This window comes from Archocentrus centrarchus, chromosome 20, assembly GCF_007364275.1.
Source record: "Archocentrus centrarchus isolate MPI-CPG fArcCen1 chromosome 20, fArcCen1, whole genome shotgun sequence".
In the NCBI taxonomy this organism is placed as follows: domain Eukaryota; kingdom Metazoa; phylum Chordata; class Actinopteri; order Cichliformes; family Cichlidae; genus Archocentrus; species Archocentrus centrarchus.
The window spans coordinates 277741-297061 of NC_044365.1; the positions used below are offsets into that span (position 1 = coordinate 277741).

Sequence of the window (19321 nt, forward strand, 5' to 3'; positions counted from 1 at the left end):
GTGACCTCAGGTACGAAACTCTCTGGGGTTGGCTGAGGAGAATGAGGATGAAGGAGGAGGAGTGAATAACAGCTCTCTGGCCAGACTTTTGGGGAAGAAGCTGAAAAACAGGGAGAAGAGCTACTCCAGAGCAGAGCTGGCCTCCCTCTGGGCCCTGCTGCAGCAGGAGGAGTACACCTTTCTCAGGTAAAGGGTCACAGGTGGGGATTTGGACAGTGTGGCAGCAGAAGCTCATTATAATGGAAATATCAGAGGATTTTACAGATGTTTAAATGCAGGGCTGTAGTGTCTCTCATACTGAGAGCTTCAGAGGAATGTTCAGAGCCTTCTTGAGGTTCTCACATATATTTAATCAAGAACGATGTTCATGTGTTTAATCAACAAACTGAAGAGAGACACCCCAGCACTGTTACTGCTTAATCTCTAGGCTAAGGTTGGGTTTGGGGTTCAGGGGTTGAAATGAGAAACCTGGCCTCATTGATATGGTCTCCATTTTTGCTTCAATGCATTTTAAAGTAAAAATCTTTGATTCTTCCTGTGAAGCAGCTGAAATGCATCATATGATGTCTCTGAACGTCTCTTTGCACCTAAAGAAAAATGAACAAAAGCTAAAAAAATGTTGGTGCTGGCACCTCCATCCACATTTTATGAGCAGAGCTGGAGAGACTATTTTCAGCAAGAGGGCACAAACTTTCAGGCTTTCAGTCACAACTCTGAGTCCAGAGCAAAAGCGGTGAGGGGAGGTGACCTGCACTGCTGCTTATCTGGAGCTGCAGTGACAAATGGAAGAAAGGAACTGTGTGTATGTGGTGGTGAGCAGAAGGTCAGACAACACAGAAGGAGGTCACGCCAGTGTTTTCCACTTATTATCTCTCCTGGAAGAATAACTCATTCACCACCTGCTGTTTTATATTGAAAATGATCCTTTTTTTTAATCAGAGTTCAGCATCAGTCAGTAAACCTCTGATACTGATGTGGTCAGTAAGTATCAGAGGGGGGTGTTCATCAGTTTCAGCTGCTTTGGTGTCATCAAATTACCAACAGGTGCACTAGAGGGGCAACAATGAGACCCCCCCAAACAGGAATGTTTCACAGGTGGAGGACACTCACATTTTTCCCTCCTCATCTTTTCTGACTGGTTTTCACTAGTTCTGCATGTAACTAGGGTCAGAGTCACTGCTGGTAGCATGAGGTCATACCTGGACCCTACAGAGGCTGCACAGGTAGTCCAACTCCTCCAGGATGGCACATCAATACGTGCCATTGGCAGAAGGTTTGCTGTGTCTCCCAGCACAGTCTCAGAGCATGGAGGAGACTCCAGGAGACAGACAGTTCCTCTAGGAGAGCTGGACAGGAGAAGGTCCTTAACCCATCAGCAGGACCAGGATCTGCTCCTTTGTGCAGGAGGAACAGGATGAGCACTGCAGAGCTACAACATGACCTCCAGCAGCCGCTGGTGTGAATGTCTCTGAGCAAACAATCAGAAACAGACTTCATGAGGGGGCCTGAGGGCCCGACGTCCTCTAGTGGGCGCTGTGCTCACTGCCCGGCACTGTGGAGCCTGATTGGCATTTACCATAGAATATCAGAACTGGCAGGTCCACCACTGGAGCCCTGAGAGAGCAGGTTCATCCTGAGCACATGTGGCAGACGTGTAAGAGTCTGGAGAAGCCGTGGAGAACATTATGCTGCCTGTAACATTGTTCATAACGACCAGCTTGGTGGGTCAGTGACAGCCTGACAGGCTTATCCATGGAGAGACACACAGACCTCTGCAGGCAACGGCACCCTGACTGCCATCAGGTATCAGGATCTGTCAGACCCTACGCTGCTGCAGTGAACTTTCAGCTACATGTTCCAGCCTGCTGCATCATTTTCACTTTGATTTTCATTTCCATCAAATGATGTGGTGTCCTGTCATTCCTAACACATTACCCAGCCCATATCAGTGTAGATACCCAGCATGATTTTTTTTTCCCCCACTGAGTGTTTTTAAAGTGTTCCTTTATTTTATTTTTTTTAGTGGTGTATTACCCATCACGGGTAAAAATGTGTTTGTAGCTCTGCTCAGCTTCACTGAGGAGGAAATGGCAGTCAGAGTCAGTGGTGAGAAGTTCCACAGGTGCACCAAAAACAGGAGTCAGAGACCGGGAGTGTAATAGCTCCAGCTTTTGAACTTTAGTTACAAGAAGGTAATGGAGCAAAACTGCTCAGTCCGGAAAGAGCAGCCCCCTGCTGCAACCACAGAGCTCTGCAGAGCGAGCACTGAATGCAGCCAAAGCTCGATTTTCAACAGGGAGCAAAAGAAAAGATGGATCATATATTTCTACTCACAGCTGTTCCTGCAGTGGAATCAATGGGACTCATTCACTAATGTTAGCACAGAAATGTTCTCACCCTGCACCAAAAACAAATGAAAGTGCAAAAGTGAAAAATTACTGCCAGAGTCATGAAACCTGCACACAATCTACTTCGTTTCACTACTTTTTTGTGTTAGTGAATCACAACCAGTCTGAACCAACAGAAACCAAACTACAAACTCATCAGCTGATTTGGAAAAAAACTCTGCAAGATGAGATATGGATATGTTTGAAAGTTGAAAGCTTATACCTTTCATTCAGCATCTAGTTCTCTTTATATACAATTATCATTATTATTATCGTCATCATCATCGTCATTATTATTATTATTATGGCAGTACAAGTTGTCCTTTAAAGACTTGAGGTCTTCATTCGTTGATACACTCTGAAGCACTTCTAAATTTCTTCATGGACTACAAATGAATTCAGGTATGAAATATTGCTGAGTGACAGATTTATGTGTGAAATGTTCGTCAGCAGGTTTTTGTGTGTCTGTTTGTGAGTGAAGAATGAGCACAGCAGTTTACAGTGAGATGCTCTGCCGGCTGTTTGCCTCTCTCTGCTGTCAGCGTTGTGTGAATGTGTCACTGAGAGAAACATTTTCTGTGACGTCTTTGTTAGGACAGTTTAATGTTGTGTTGCTGTAATGCCAAAGCAACATAACATTTATGTAAGTAAAATTACACTTTGTTATTTTTAAAAAGTAAGAAAGTGTTGCTTTTTAAGGGCAGACCCAAATCCTGTCAGAAACTGACATTCAGCAGGTATGAGCTCCACCTGAGAATGGAGCCTGGTCCCAGTGACCGTGAGGGCCACAGCTCCAGTACCGACTGGTTTGTGACAGCAATACAAGCTGAAACCTTCTTCTGTCAGTGAGGCAGAAGAAGGTTTCAGCTCATTGATGATTTCAGCTGAAACATGATATCAGTTTGATTAGTATTGGTTTAATTTATTTTTCCATTGATCGGCTTTCTGTCCCTCTCGGCTCTCCAGAGTCCTGCAGGACCTCAGCACCCACGTGGCCAAGGTGTTGGGCTCCTGTGGTCATTTCTACGCTGTGGAGTACCTCTCTGCCGGGCACGCCTGGGACCAGAACATCTTCTCCCTGGATGATGTGGCTGTTTCTGGGGTTAAGGATCAGGGCCAGGCCGGAGCCCGAGCCAGGTGGACGGCCCGGGAGATGGTGCACCGCATTGCACTGAGCTTCCTGGACATGGTGTGGCACTTTGACAACGACTTCACCCACAAACTGCACCTGTGTGACATCAAACCGGAGAACTTTGCCATCAGGAAAGACCTCACAGTAAGTGTCTGACTTTGAAGGCACTTACCTCGCCTTCTCCTCGCAGTCACTCAGAAACCACGGAGGAGGCTAAATGGCCTTAATGCTGGCTGAGAACATAATGAAGGTAAGCTGGATGAAAGCAGAGCAGGGAGCTGGGACAAAGAGATAAAAGGGACGTGTTTTTAGAAAGCTATTAGAGCAGAGATGGAAATCAGAGGGTGGATTACGTGAGGCTTTTCTTGAACAGATGTTTTTTTCAGCCAAGAGAAGAAGACATGACGCTGCTGCCGGGAAAAGAAGGTCGTTCTGCGAACACCTGGGTACCTCTGTCTCTGTGAGGACACTCAGGCACACAATCAAACTTTAATCAAACCTTTAATAAATCTAATTTCAGCCTGAAAAATTCTGCCATATCAAATATTTATAAAGTCAAATTTACTCCGTGCTCTTAATAATCTCTTAGCATTGTTCATTTTTGGGCCACAAAATTAAGGACCTGGGCTGGAAGTGCAGGAGTTCTTGGGATCCTGATGTGGGAGTTTAGAAGAGAAAGCTGAGCTTTTAGTATATCAGTGCAGACCTCAGTGATGGTCACGAGCTCTGAAAAAGATCCCAGATTTAAGCAGGAGAAGCGAGTTTTCTGTGGGCTCCGTCTCGGAGGATATCCATTTGAATATCCACAGCGAGCTCGGAGTAGATCTGCTGCTCCTTTGCTTTGAGAGGAGGCAGCTGAGGTGGTTTAAGGATCTTACTAATTTTCCCTGATCCTGAGGTTGTGTCTCAAAATAACCTCAGGAGGAACTGAAAAGCACCTCCACTGCTTCGCCTGCTGCCGATTCGGAAAAGTGGAAAATATAAATGGAAAAATGTTGGAGATGGGAGAGCTTTGATGGGCGTGTGCAGTCATACAGCACCAAGAAGATGGGACAGCCTGGGTGCAGCCTGAGAGGAAAGCTCAGGAGAAACACTGATGTAGAAATGATTTCCTCTGCAAACTCAACACGACTCCAAGATTTCCCTGAGTGGGACAATGAGAGGAAAACGCTATAAGGTTCCGAAAAAAGCCCGCTGAATTAAATAGAGAGTACCAAAGTTTCGTAGTCGGTGTTTTGGTTCAGGTTATGCCAGCATGCATGATAACAGTGATGTTCTTTGATGCCAAGAAGGAGACAAAATAAAGTTTGTAGCACTTTTAGCTGATACCAAACACACTGCTGGAAGAAAAGGACTTTTTTAATAGAAAGAAAGCTGCTTTCATTTCAAAGCACTGCATGGCACCAAAAACAGGCGGCGGTAAAAATGGAACCGGGAAACCTTTTGTCTGGAATGCTGTGGAATAACAGCAGTGGGAGTTAAGGACAGGAGCTGCATTCAGACGATGTGACTTCAGTCAAACCTGGTGTTAGTTTTTCTTTCTGTGTGAATTTCTAGTCTTGTTTGGCACTCCAAAGTCATGTGACTTTGGCTGGCAGCAGTCCGGATGTGAACAAAGAGATGGAGAATTTGAAGGGTGGAGTTTTTTGATTGCACCTCGTACTTCATGGTGCCGAGCTGCTCATTTCAAATCCCAAATCCAGGAATTCCCAGAAAGGATCCAAGAATGGATCCATAGATAGGTGGATCCATTTTTGGATCTGTTCTGGGAATTCCTGGATCCATGCATATGTGGATGCTTGAGCAAAGTCCAGAAGTGCTTCAGTCTGCTGAAGAACACTGCAGGCGGGTCCTTCGTTAAATAAACACATGAAAGACTAAAAATAATGTTTTCCATGAGCTGGAGCCAGAAATCCTCATGTCCAAGTCACCATTAATCACCTCTTATCCGTCTTCATTAATATCTGTAATGTTCAAAATAAAAGTAGAAGCCTGCTTACTTTAAGATGAAGCCAAAGAAAAGCGTTTTTTCCTTGGGTTATAAATCTGAGCCGAGAGCGTGTGAACTGAGCGGGGCTCAGGGAACCGAGCAGGAACCGAGCAGGAACCGAGCAGGGGTTCTTATCTGATGCTTTTATAGTTTGTCATTGATTCAGCACCACTTCAGGTCTGTGCTGGACTCCAGCCAACAATCACAACTCCGCCTAAACTATTTTATCTTTCACTGTTCAGCCTCCTGATGGCTGGAAAATGAGCAGTTAATGGAAAAAATGAGGCATTTGCAGTGCCAACAAAAGTCAAGTAAACCAGAGGCTCATTATTGCTCGCCTGGTTTTACCAGGATTCATGTTTTTCTTGTCAAAATGCTGACGAAGAACTCGTTTAATGAAACAGTAAACTGGTCTGCAGCCTCCGCTCGTTTCTTTCAGGTGTGAGTGGGATCGTTTCGTCTTATTAAAGGAGATCCAGATTATTACCAGCAGACCTCCCGTGCACAAACACACACTCTGTGCCACAGACAAAAACACAAATCTCACTGCAGCCATAAACGAGCATTAATCCACGGCTGAAAATAGTTCCAGATGAATATGAAGCTGATTTTGCTTCCCTGCCAGGACCAAAAACAACAGTTTCTGTGTGACTAGCTCACTGGCAGAGGGGTCATTATCCCAAGAAACAGCTCAAAATTTCAGAGGGTCAATTTAAAAGACAAATTTTTTTTCTTTTAGGAGAGAAAATAAAGAGTTTTTTTGAGATGAAGTCATAAATCTGCATGAAAAAACACATTAAAGTACAAATATGATCCACTCTGCCTGCATATGATGACCTTAGAAATGAATTAGATTTGAAATCATAGATATTCCATCATGTGTGAACTGGAGATGATTTCAATGAACTGCTACAAATGTGTCACTGTGATCTCCTCAGGTGTGAACACCCAAACCAAATCCACAAAAGCAGGTTTCTGTTATTATATCCAAACTGCTGTCATTTCACTATGAATTTATAGATTTATTTACAGCAGAGAAGGATGCTTTAATTCAGTTCGTGCTCCCTCACAACCAGCAAGAACTTTTCCTACCTGCAGACTTCCAAATTTGCCGTCAGAGATCGGACATGCAAATATTTCAGGGACTTCTGTGTTAACCGGAGCTGCAGTCACCGAAACAGAGATTTACTCTGGCACATTCGAGGGGCCGAGCTGAAGGCTTTTAGCGACAGCAGGGACCTGAAACTGTCCTGCTGAAACAGTGAATCTTTCCCCTGGAAGTTCCTGAAAAGACGTGTGGGAAGTTTTTTTGTGTGTGTGTGTGTGTGTGTGTGTGTAATTCAGTGAAATGAGTTAAAACTGTCACTGCCTGCCCTTTGGTGCTGTTGGTCACATTAAAGTAGGATTTTTTGCACCTTTAAATGTATAAACCTGCAGGACAAGCTCACACAGGCAGCTGTGCTTCTGGTGTCTCCTGCAGGTGGTTGCGATCGACGTGGACATGGCGTTCTTCGAGCCGAAGATGAGGGACATCCTGGACCAGAACTGCAGCAGCGACGACGACTGTAACTTCTTCGACTGCTCGTCCAGGTGTGACCTGATCAAACGCAGGTGCAGCCCGCGGCGCAGGAACAGCAACCTGCAGGTAAGGCCGGCATGCTTCCCCTGTTATAGTCAGAGTGTGTGCGTGTGAGTCTGTGAGACATTTTAATTGAGTGTGTTTCTACTGATTAATTCTCTGAATTCAGCCTCACTCAAGACATCAAATTAAAGCAGTTTTTTTTGCAGTTCTTTGATTTTTCTGTTTCAATCATTCGTTTATTTGCTGCGGATAAAATCAGGTGCTAGAATTTTGTAAGATTATATTTTCCAGATTTTACACCAAATGTTAGAATTCAATGATACTATTAAATAAAATCATTTTCAGAGGGAAAAGCTGCTGAAGGGAAAAAAGCTTTTGTTTCTCTCTGAGCAGATTTTTTATTTCTGAACCTGCGCTCGTGCTCCTCGCTCCGTGACGAGGCGGCTGCTAAATTACAGGGTTTCTCCGTTTCTCCTCTTTCGCTGCCTTTAATTCCACGTGTGCCGCGGAGCGACAGGTGGAATGATAATTACCGGCTGGAGGAGACGAGGCCTGAACCCGCTGAGACGCAGAGTTTATCTGAATATTTGATTGGACCTGTGCACGAGGATTGCTGCACAGGAAATATAATTTAATGTCTGCTCCAAAAACTCAAAGTAACACTTAAGTTTCATATTGGACCTTGATGGATGATTTTGTTATTTGACCAATAAAATATGAAATAATCCTTCCTGTCAATTTTAGGATGAATTTTAGATGAGCTGGCAGCTCGTGTTCACGCTGAGGTCTGCTGATCCTCGTTGGTCCTGAGCTGAGGGAACGTTTTCCTCGACATGTTTTCATTTCATATCAGAACAGTTTCTACATTTAAGTCTTTGCTCAAGACTCATTTCTCCTCTTTTAATTTGAGCTAAATCTTCAGATCTTCTTCATTTATATTTTTTAGTTATATTGATTTAGTTATTATGTTTTGTTTTGGGGGTCTTTTTACGTGTTTTTTTTTTTCTTTTTTTGGTCAACTCTGGTTCTTTGAATGTGCGTTATAAATAAATTTAACGTTGACATAATTTTGAAGTTTCTGACTCTACAGATTCAGATTAGACTTTTTTTTTAATATAAAAAATTATTAGTATGAAAAAATCAAAGGTTTCATTACACAACAGATTTACATTGTTCATCCAGCGGAAACTAAAAGAGCATGAAATCATATTTTAGTCTCACATGAAGATATTCCAGCCGTCAGTGTGAGCCTCACACTTCTTTACAGTATTATTATTATTTTGTTTCTATTTAAAATTATTCTGTTCTTTAACTGGAGATGTTGGGAGAATATTTTATTTAATATTAATAACATTTTATTTATTTACTTGCAACAAACTAAACAATGAAACAAGACTTTTAGAAACATTTATAAAAATTACTTTTAAATCACTTAAAATTCCACTGACTGCTAAATAAAAATGTCATTACAATAATAATAATAATAATAATAATAATAATAATAATAGTAATAAACGGTGTGAGCTTGAAGCTGTTTCGATGCATCGACCCGACAAACTCGGACGACTCCGGACACAAAAAGCTGAGCCTGACGTTCCCGCCATCACCGTGACAACACGAAGACAGACTCTCATCGCCCGGCTGGCTCCCGTATCACATGACTCGTGATACGTGATACCTGCATTCATTCACCAGAGGAGAACATGTGAATATGAGATGGATGGAAACTGTTTCTCTAACAGGTGATGAAGCTGGAACTGTAGGAACTGACATGAGAGGACCAATCACAGGAGAGAACGCAGGATGAGCCGACGGACGGGAAGAAAAAAGCTCAAATTTAAAAGAAGGCAACAGAAACTAGAGATGGAACAAAATAATTATCAGTGCAAATAACAGGAAGTCAAAGGAGAGTGGAATAAAGCAGGAAGAAGTGCAGATGAAGAGAACAAAAGAAGAGAAAGAGAAGAGAGGAACCAAAGAGGAGAACAGAGAACAGAACCACAGCTGAAAGGAGGAGGTGAGAAACAAAGGGACAAAGAAGAAAGGAGATGATGAAGATGAGTGAAGACCAGCACAGGACACATGGTGATGATGGCATGTTGACAACACACTGCTCTCCTATTGGCTGATCTGAGGCTTCACAGGTGTCTCTTGAGCACGACCTGTGATGACCCTCCACCTGCCAATCAGAAGAAGTCATTGTGTGTGTGTGTGTGTGTGTGTGTGTGTGTGTGTGTGTGTGTGTGTGTGTGTGTGTGTGTGTGTGTGTGTGTGTGGTGATGAAAAGCGGGGTGTCGTCTGCATAATGATGAACCACTCAGCTCCTGCTGAGACTCAGCGGCCTGCTTCTCCTTTGTGATTACCTCTCCTCTCCTCTCCTCTCCTCTCCTCTCCTCTCCTCTCCTCTCCTCTCTTCTCTCCTCTCCTCTCCTCTCCTCTCCTCTCCTCTCCTCTCCTCTCCTCTCCTCTCCTCTCTTCTCTTCTCTTCTCTTCTCTTCTCTTCTCTTCTCTTCTCTTCTCTCTCTTCTCTTCTCTTCTCTTCTCCTCTCCTCTCCTCTCCTCTCCTCTCCTCTCCTCTCCTCTCCTCTCTCCTCTCCTCTCCTCTCCTCTCCTCTCCTCTCCTCTCCTCTCCTCTCCTCTCCTCTCTTCTCTTCTCTTCTCCTCTCCTCTCCTCAGATTCAAGTGTGCAGTGTTTTTTTCCCTTTTTTCCTCTTTCAATCTTCTTGTTTTCTCCCCCTCATGTCTCTATCTTCACTCATCCCTTCTTTTCTCTTCTTCTTCTGCAGGTCATCTGTGAGAAGATTTTTAGGACCTTGGTTTTCCTCCCACGCTGCTTGGGGCCAAAGCAGGGCTCCCTCTACAGGTAATGCATCTCGAACCGTCAGACTGTGGAGCTTCATTCTGTATTATTATTGTTTCTGCCTCCCTCTCACCCCGCCCCAGTATCCTCCTCTGTCACACCAACCCTCTGCATCTCCTCCGTCACTTCATCCATGAATCACTATCTTCAACATCCTTTGACCAAAATATGGATATTATTACATCTGTCCATCACCACTTTGGTATACAGCATGTAGAAGACAAATTCTCATCAGACAATTTAATAACCCAGTCAGTGTCTGGTTGCCTCTATGCTCATTAGTATATGAGGTGGGATTGAGAGGAGGACTCACAGCTCCTTCAGAGCACCCCTTTAGCTGTTGATAGTGTGCCATTCACCTTAACTTGCTGCATTAGTCACAAGAGAGAAAAACAATGTAATAATAGGATTAAGGATTCATTTCTAACTTTAAAGCTTGTGGCCCAGCAGGTGTGGCTGAACAGCATTAAAAGCAGAACTAAAAATCAGCAAATAAAATCTGAGCAGGAACAAAATAATGTCCTGAGTGGAAAAAGGTTGGCTTATTTATCCAAACCTATGGGAGGGAGCTGCCAGGGCAGTGTTCAGATTACAGCAAATATTCAATTCAGTTTTATTTATATAGCTCCAAATCACAACAAACAGTCGCCTCAAGGCGCTTTGTATTGTGGGTAAAGACCCTACAATAATACAGAGAAAACCCAACAGTCAAAACGACCCCCTATGAGCAGCACTTGGTGACAGTGGGAAGGAAAAACTCCCTTTAACAGGAAGAAACCTCCATCAGAACCAGGCTCAGGGAGGGGGGGTCATCTCCTGAGGGGGGGAGGGGGCTGCGACAGAGAGTTTAAGAGTGTTAAAAGTGAAGAGGGGGAGAAGATGAAGAAAAAAATGAACAGTGTGATCAATCTCTAATACAAACTCTCTCTTTTTCATCAGGTGGAGCTGCAGCGAGCGGTGCAAGAGTGCTCAGAAACTGAAGGGGGCGTGGAGGACTCAGAGGAGGACAGAGGTGGTGGAGGAGGAGGCAGGGCCATCCATCAGCGCCTCCTCAGTGTCCTGAAGCACCTCCTTCATGAGGGAGGGGCTTCAGATGAAGGTGAAGGGGTGTGGGAGGGGAAAGGCCACATCCACACTGCACTGAACTTTTGAGCTGGTAGCGGAGAGCTGAGACAGTCGATACAGGAGGAGGATCTCTGAAAACCACAGAGCATTTTACTACAGGAAATACTTCCATTCCTTCCACTGCACAGTCATAACCAGCAGGATCCCAGGTAAGAAGATGTTCATCCACTGATGCCTTTTTGGGTCCAGAGCCACAGTTTGAGCCACAGGGTGAAGTATGTGGACACTCCTGTTCCTGTGTCCTTTTGGTCCATTTCCCACTGGAGGGTCTGAGCACAACCCAAAGTGACCACTTCAGGAGATGGCACTGAGTCAGGTATGAGGTGCTCACAGGGAGAACAGTTTCAGCTCAGTGTGCATCAAATTCTTATGATGAAGAACAGTTTTGAACACATACACAAAGAAATTATGGTTTTCCTGCTGTTCCCAGTGGATTAAGTTTTATCCTTCCTGAAATTCCTAAAATTAAAGTGGAATGAATCTTATATGACTTGAAGGTTGAGTTCAGGGAAGGTCCAACTTTATTGCAAGAACTGGTTCACTGTGGAAGAACCTCCATCCATCGCCTTTAGTGTCCGTGAGTTTCCAGATGAAAACCTGTGATTGGAGTGAATGACAGCGAGTCTGGAAACTTCGGAGAGCTCGGCGATGCCTCGAGTGTCTCCTCGTTAGAGGAAGGTGCCGTGGATCCAGTGCAGGTGGATCCTCACAGATTTATTCTCCTTTTCCTTCAGCGGTTAGTCTCAGTGAGATTTAGACAAAGAAGCTCTCTCATTTGAAGAGAAACCGTAGAAACGTTATAAAATGATAAAAGCTGCAGGTACAAAGATGACAGGAAAAATGACAGATGTGATTCCTAACTGAGTAAATGACTGACGGCTTTTGTGGCCTCTCTTCGGGCTTTTTAAGGGTTATTTTTACATGTTTGTTTCCAGTTTTTAAAGATGGAGCAGAGAATGACGAATAAGCTGTAAGTTTTGTGTGTTTTCCAGAAAATCCATGTAAAACTGTCGTTTTTGAATCAAAGCTGTCACATCTTCAGTGATTGGTGTACAGAGGCAGAGCTTTGAAAACATGTCTTTGTCCTAATAAAAATGGAGTGTACTGTATGTTTGCAGTTCAGGCTGTTGATTGGCTCCTGGGGGGGGCAGCACTTCTAAAGCTAACCGAGAAGATTATATGTTGTTTATGCACAAACGACCTCTGTTTGTCAATTTATGGGGGTCAAATTATGATCATGTTCTTCTATAATTCATTCACAGTGAGTTTGGGTCCTGAGCAGCTCCTTCTTATGTTCCAGTGATAACACACTGCAGCAGCTGAGCGGACGTCAGTAATTCAGCTGCAGATGAATAATAAAGATGAGTGCACTTTGTGCTGCTGTTGTGCTCCCAGTGATGCACTCTGTGTTTCAGTAGAAGGCTGGGCTGCAGAAACACTGAAACACTAACAGGTGTCAGAGAGTTTTGGTTTTCAACATCATTCGATCAAACTGCAATAATTATATATTGTTGTTTAAAACTGTAGATGCTGTTCTTGATGTTCTGCAGAGTGACTGCATTGAACCTTCATCTGAGACGTGAAAATTTCTAAATTTCTTTGTGGATAAGGTGGCTAATGTGAGAGCTCAGATATGTCCTGTGCCATCGACCCATCATTCACTGTTCCCCGCTCTGCTGTTTTCTCTCAGTTTGAAACTGTGACTTTACCTTTTTTGCATGAGGTTGTTGGTCATATGAAGCCCTCTGGGTCCCCTACAGATGCAGTCCCACCACGACTATTTAAAGAGGTGGTTACCACTTTGGGGCCATCTGTTATTAACAGCAGTTTGTCCTCAGGTGTTGTTCCATAAGACTGGAAGCATGCAACAGTGCAACCTCTGATTAAAAGGCTGGCTTGGATCCGACTGTGCTTTCAAGCTTTAGACCAATTTCCAAGCTGCCTTTTCTCTCAAAAATTTTGGAAAAAAATGTCTATATACAGTTAAGAGTTTTTAGAGTCAATTGACATTTTTGAAGTTTTTCAGTCTGGTTTTAAGCCCTTCCATAGCACAGAATCTGCACTATTAAAGGTTTTTAATGACACTCTTTTAGGTACAGACTCTGGGGATTATGTTATCCTAGTTTTACTGGATTTAACAGTGGCCTTTGATTGTATTGTGCAGGCATTCATGGCGCTGCCCTGAGTTGGTTGAGGTCCTGGCTGAGAGAACATTCTGTGTTAGTCTTGACAGTTTTAAGTCTTCATGTTCTCCTCTGCTGTGTGGGTTAGGGGGTTAGGGTTCCATCCAGGGTTCCATCCTTGGACCACTGTAATTCTCTTTATTATGGGGTTTCCCAGTCATCCCTGTCCCGTCTTCAGCTGGTGCAAAACGCAGCTGCTCGTCTTTTAACAGATCATATTTCTCCTGTTTTGGCCTCACTGCACTGGCTCCCTGTTCATTTTAGAGTACATTTTAAAATTCTTTTATTTGCTTTTAAGTCATTAAATGCTCTTGCCCCCCCGATCAGCTGCTCCTGGATGTGCCGAGGACACAACAAAAGCTCAGAGGGGACAGAGCTTTTTCTGTGGCAGCACCAGGCTGTGGAATTCACTTCCACTGCATATCAGACAGGCTTCTTCACGCTCCATTTTTAAGTCACTTCTTAAAACCCACCTTTTTTTCATTGGCAACTGTTTGAGAGTTGACTTTTACTCATTTGTTTTATTTATCAATTCTAATTATGTTTAATGTTTTTAATACTTTCATATTTTATTGTGTTTTACTGTTAAGCACTTTGGTCAGCACTCACTGTTTTTAAAGTGCTATATAAATAAAGTTGGCTTGGCTTCAGTTAGAGACCAGCACACATTTTGGATGTATTCACATCTCCTCCAGCTGCTTCTCTTTTAGACGAGCTGCAAGTGCCTGAGCAGAGCAGAGCGAGTTTAAACCAATCAAATGCTGCTCATTCCCTCTGCTGTGGCTCTAATGTGTCCGTCACTGAGGCACTGAAAGATTTCTCTGTATTATCTGCTCAGAAATAAAACATTTCTTCTACACAAAAATCACAAAACCAACTCAGGGATGTAAACTTAAGTCTTGTTTCCACCACTGAAAAAAAAAACAGCTTTCCATCCACAAGTCAGGATTTCAGGTGATTATCTTCAGTTATTTTCTTAAGTTAGTCAAAGATCTGAAATAATAACCCAAAGTTTTGAATTATTATTTTATTTTCCTGTGAAGGAAAACATGCTGCCGAATTAGCCCACCAGGACCAGGCTCTGACAGCAGCATCTTTATCTCGTGGTCCAGACAGCGAGGCCCCGGCTGATCGAGTTTCTGAGAGACGAAGCAGCAGCTGGAGACAGAAGGTAGACCCAACATGTCTGAGACTCCATCCTCCAATCCCAAATCTAACCAGAAGCTCAGCAGCTCCAATCAGAGCGTAATGTGCTCAGACTATCAGCCAATAACAGAGGACTGATGTCAATGATGGAAGATATGAATGTATATAGATAGAAATAAATATACTTAATTATATTGTCACGGCCCCTCCTCTGACCTGCAGGGGCGGTGCTTCCTGCAGGCAGAGGTGGGCCTTGAGTAATTGGAGCAGCCTGGGCTCACTAATAAAAGCAGGGCTCCACTAACTATTCTCCCCTCTCTGCTCCTCCAGGTAATCTTGGTTTGCCTTTTGTTCTGGTTTGGTTTGGTTTTGGGTTGCAATATTCATTCAGGTTTCCACATACATGTCCACGCACTCATACATTGCATACAGTGGACATAATGACATACTCACATCTCATATTTATCTTTCTTTTTGTTTTGCTTAAGTTTCAATAAAACTAATTTATTGGCCTATATCTTTGCCTCCCCTCATTCTTTGTTACGGGCCGTGAGCCAGCCTGTGACAATATATACTTATATTTACTGTGACAGACTGGCAACCTGTACAGGTGTACCCTGCCTGTCACCCTATGACAGCTGGGACACACACACACACACACACACACACACACACACACACACACACACAGCGACCCTGAAAAGGATGAGTGGAAGAGAATGGATGGATATGTATTTATTTAAACATCAAGACTGTAAGGCTGTCAGCAAATTAATCAGTACAGCCTGTACCAAAACAATTGTATTATCTGAAATTTGACTCCCTGACCGGCCTCTTAATTGCTGGATATCTCATTTTTTCCTGGATGTTATGTAAACAGATGCTCTACTCCCCCCACACCACCCCGTCTCCTTCTGACTTGTGTGAATTGATATCCTTAGACTTAGCTGCTGATGATCATTCCACCTCTTGTCAGGAACTGTTAGCTGAGGGGGGAGCTGGGTCAGCTCCACAGTAACCCAAACCCACTCTCCTCAGCTGGCAGTGTTCTAGCTAACGGCTGATCGCCAGGTACTGCGCCGGGCTGAGGATTTCACCTTCACTTTCAGAGCTCTGCTGTCACTGCATTTAGCAAACAGCAGCCCGCTAGATCGCTGCTTTTATAGCTGCTTGCGCCTGTATTATTTCACTGCAGTTTGCAATCTACCACAGAGCACAGAAAGTTCACAATGTGCACATTTGATCTTCCTGCGGCAGCCATCACCAATAGGCGGACCTCGGTCCGGATCCGGACCGAAATGATGTCTCAAGCGGACCCGAACCCAATATCAAAACAGAAATAACCACTTAATTAAAATCTTGTTGAGCGCTTTCTGGTTTACCGGCACAGATTTTACAGTCCTTACGGTAGTAGCGAAGCGTCCAAGGAAACCCACTGACCAATTGCACGCTAGTTTAGCTATAACACGTGATACCACCAAGCTGGTTCCTGCCAGCTGGTAAACTTTGTAACAAACAGGGTTATTATAGTTAACGAAAACAAACTAAATCATGAAAACTGAAACTGAAAAAAACATTTTCATTAACTGAAAAAAATAAAATCTATAATTAAAAGCAAAAATCAGTATTGTGAGTTTACAAAACTAACTAAAACTAAGAAATTATAGATAAAATGACCTTTGTTTTTGTAATTTTATTTAAAAAAAAACCCTTGTGGATTCAAATGAAATCGTTTTTTCTGCTCTAACAGTTTAAGCTGGGAGCACCATCGGGCAACTGTGTGCATGCTCACCGCATCTGTCCGCAAAGTAATGGCAGCGGTCTGCCGAGAAACCGCACTGATCCTTCACCGTAACCTGACCTGCTCCTCCGGAGAAATCGAACTACATGTCGGGTCCACACAGCCCACAAGGTTGTGATGAACCTGTTCAGTCCTTGTGCATTTCGGCCTACTTTTTGCTGCAGTGTTTGAATTCATCAGTGAGAGAATAACAATCAGGACTAATAATCAAAGCATCAATATAAGGACTCACAAATGTCAGCAGATTCCTGGAGGGAGACTGCTGGAACTATCAGAATGGATGAAGAAAGTGGACAAACAGGGACAAATATGTTTGCAGCCAAAAAACTGAGCACAAAGAGGAGGACCAAAAAAGTCCCAGCACCGCATATAAAACACCAGCACGCGACCGCAAGGTAATTAACACACACAATCCAGCTACACAAGCATAAATGGTCGGCCACTTAAGTAGGTTGTGTACAGAGGCTGCAAAGCTCTCCGAGCAGCTCCAAAACAGAAGCAGCTTCATGTGGTGAGAACATCAGGATGCAGCTGGATTTGAGCTTTGATTCCTTCAGAGTTCAGATGTTTTTGTGCAACATTCGCTGAGTTCTGATGTTTTACACCACGTGTTCTGCACGTGGTGTAAAACATCAGTGGTGTTTGTTGGTGTTTGTTGTAGAGTTTATTCAGTTTGGGAGTTCATGTTTTTCTTTATGTTTCTCCTTGTTGATGTTCATGTGTTTCCTTAATATTACACACATTAAACACATAATGCTGCTATTTTGTGAACAGTTGATTGTTGAATGCAATTTTTTAAACGGCATCTTTTGTCGAGTTATTATTACACAATAGTCACTCTGCACCTGACAAAGTATGAAAAACTAAAACTGATGAAAACTAAACTAAAACTAAGCATGAAACCAGATATAAAAACTAATGCTCTGAAAACTATATATATATATATATATATATATATATATGTGTGTGTGTGTATATATGTGTATATATATATATATATATATATATATATATATATATATATATATATATATATATATATATATATATATATATATATATATATATATATATATATATATATATGTATATATCACATTAAATAGTTGGACTTCCGGACCTTGGCCTCATGAAATTTTGTCTGACTGGACCTCTTTAAATTTTATTTGAATACCCCTGCCCTACGGTCATGCGCGCGCTTGATGGGCTACAGAAATCGAAATGACAACCGGCATGAACACGAGGAGAAAAAAAAAAGGAAAAACGAAGATCAAATGAAAACTTCAGGCATGATTTAACACGAGTGGATCATCGCTGGCAAGTTTTTCCACATCTACATTGTTCTGTGCTGTGAGTGTGCGTGTGTGGCTGCACATGCGTGTTTTGCTCGCTGTGCAGAATGTCAGCTGTAGCCACCAGAACGATCACTATAACCACAGTTTGCTAGAGGGGGCAAACTGTGGTTTTTTAACAAAAACTCAACAGCAGCTGTTTTACATGCAGTCTGTCTGCACAGGCGCAGCAAGTGCAAAGAGGCGGAGCAGTTACTGAGACGGTGAGCTCAGGTGGAGCGAAAGATGTCCAAAGCAGCAGCGCTTGTTCCTGTAACCACCTTAAAACCTTTACTGGGAAACAGCTGGAGGTCCTTCATCAACCTGATCAGCAACATGAAGAACAGAGAACTTTGTAGCTGCTCCATCCACCCTGTTTGTTTCACACAGAGAAACATCTGCAGTACGGAAGTTAAAATGTGCAGATGAATTGTTAACATGAAAAATTTTTTCTCATCTGATTACTTGATTAATTGATGGAATAATCGATAGAATACTCGATTACTAAAGTAAAGTAATGCTACCTCACAGTTAGAATAACATCTGGAAGGCCTGGCTTCGATTCCACCTTGGCCCAGGCCTCTCCCTCTCTCTGTGTGGAGTTTGCATGTTCTCCCCGTGCTTGCGTGGGTTTCCTCCGGGTCCTCCAGTTTCCTCCCACATTCCAAAGACTTGCACTTACTGGGGTTAGGTTAATTGGCTACACTAAATTGCCCATAGGTGTGAATGACAGCGTGAATGTGAGTGTGAAAGGTTGTTTGTCTCTGTGTTGGCCCTGCAACAGGCTGGCGACCTGTTCAGGGTGTACCCCGCCTCTCGCCCTGTGACAGCTGGGATAGGCTCCAGCCCCCCCGCGACCCTGAACAGGATGAGCGGAAGCGAATGGATGGATGGATGGATAGTTGCAGCCCTACTTGTATTCAGAAAGCCATAGTTGAACATTACTTTTCAGCACCAGTCACTTCCTGTTATTGCATTAAAATCGTGCTAATTCATGCTTACAACATGGTGGCTGATATTCAAAGTAGGAAATGCTTTTAGCAGCTGATTGATAAAAAATCTGGATTATGTTTTTGTTGTGTATGCTTTTTATGTGATTTCTGCAAACCCATTAGTGAAAGTAAACTGCACTCTTGGGCACATTAAATGCATGATACATAAGTGTAATTCTTCTGGATTATTTGCAAAAATTATCACTATCGATGTAATAAGGCCTGATTTAGAGTTGTGCATTGGTCCTACCTGCATAACCGAAAATCCTCTCTGAACCTAACCTGACATGCACCTCAAGAAATGTAACTACGGGTTCACAAAGACTGTGATTAGGCTTCAGACATGTTTTCTGGTTACATATGTAGGCACCGTCATTCACTTAACAAGTGGGAGTGGCTTTTAGCGGTTAGCATTAGCTTGCTAATTAGCATTAGGAGCTGAAAAAAATTTCTGGCTAAAACCCTGGGCTGGCTCCCTTCCATCCCCACCCTAGCGCTCCCATGAAGTATATGTGCTCACACTACGCTGTGCAGAGGTATTTTTAACCTCATATATTGCCCTGTTATGGGGCAAAGTATGAGATGCTTGTTTTCTCCTCACTTGCCCCATTGTGTTCACTATGTTTCCTTCTTCTTTTTAAAACAGCAGCACCTCTGATGGCTGCAAGGCCGCAGACACTTATCTCACCTGTTTGTTTGATTTGTTGGTCTTTTCTTGGATGGGTGTTCTGGAACGTAATTTCGTTGTATGTTTGACATAATGACAATAAATTCTTCTGATTCTGAAACAGT

General features: G+C 43.1%; 1 protein-coding gene across 1 annotated transcript in view; it reads left to right on the forward strand.

Moving 5' to 3' along the window:
* The window catches only part of LOC115799737 (divergent protein kinase domain 1C-like), a 68685-nt gene extending 56500 nt beyond the window's left edge, over positions 1-12185 (forward strand). The window contains 6 exon segments of the mRNA XM_030757011.1: positions 11-186; positions 3354-3663; positions 6990-7154; positions 9878-9904; positions 9907-9954; positions 10891-12185. Of these exon segments, the coding sequence (XP_030612871.1) occupies positions 11-186; positions 3354-3663; positions 6990-7154; positions 9878-9904; positions 9907-9954; positions 10891-11103 (939 nt within the window). The 3' untranslated portion in view covers positions 11104-12185.
* The last annotated feature ends 7136 nt before the right edge of the window (positions 12186-19321 follow it).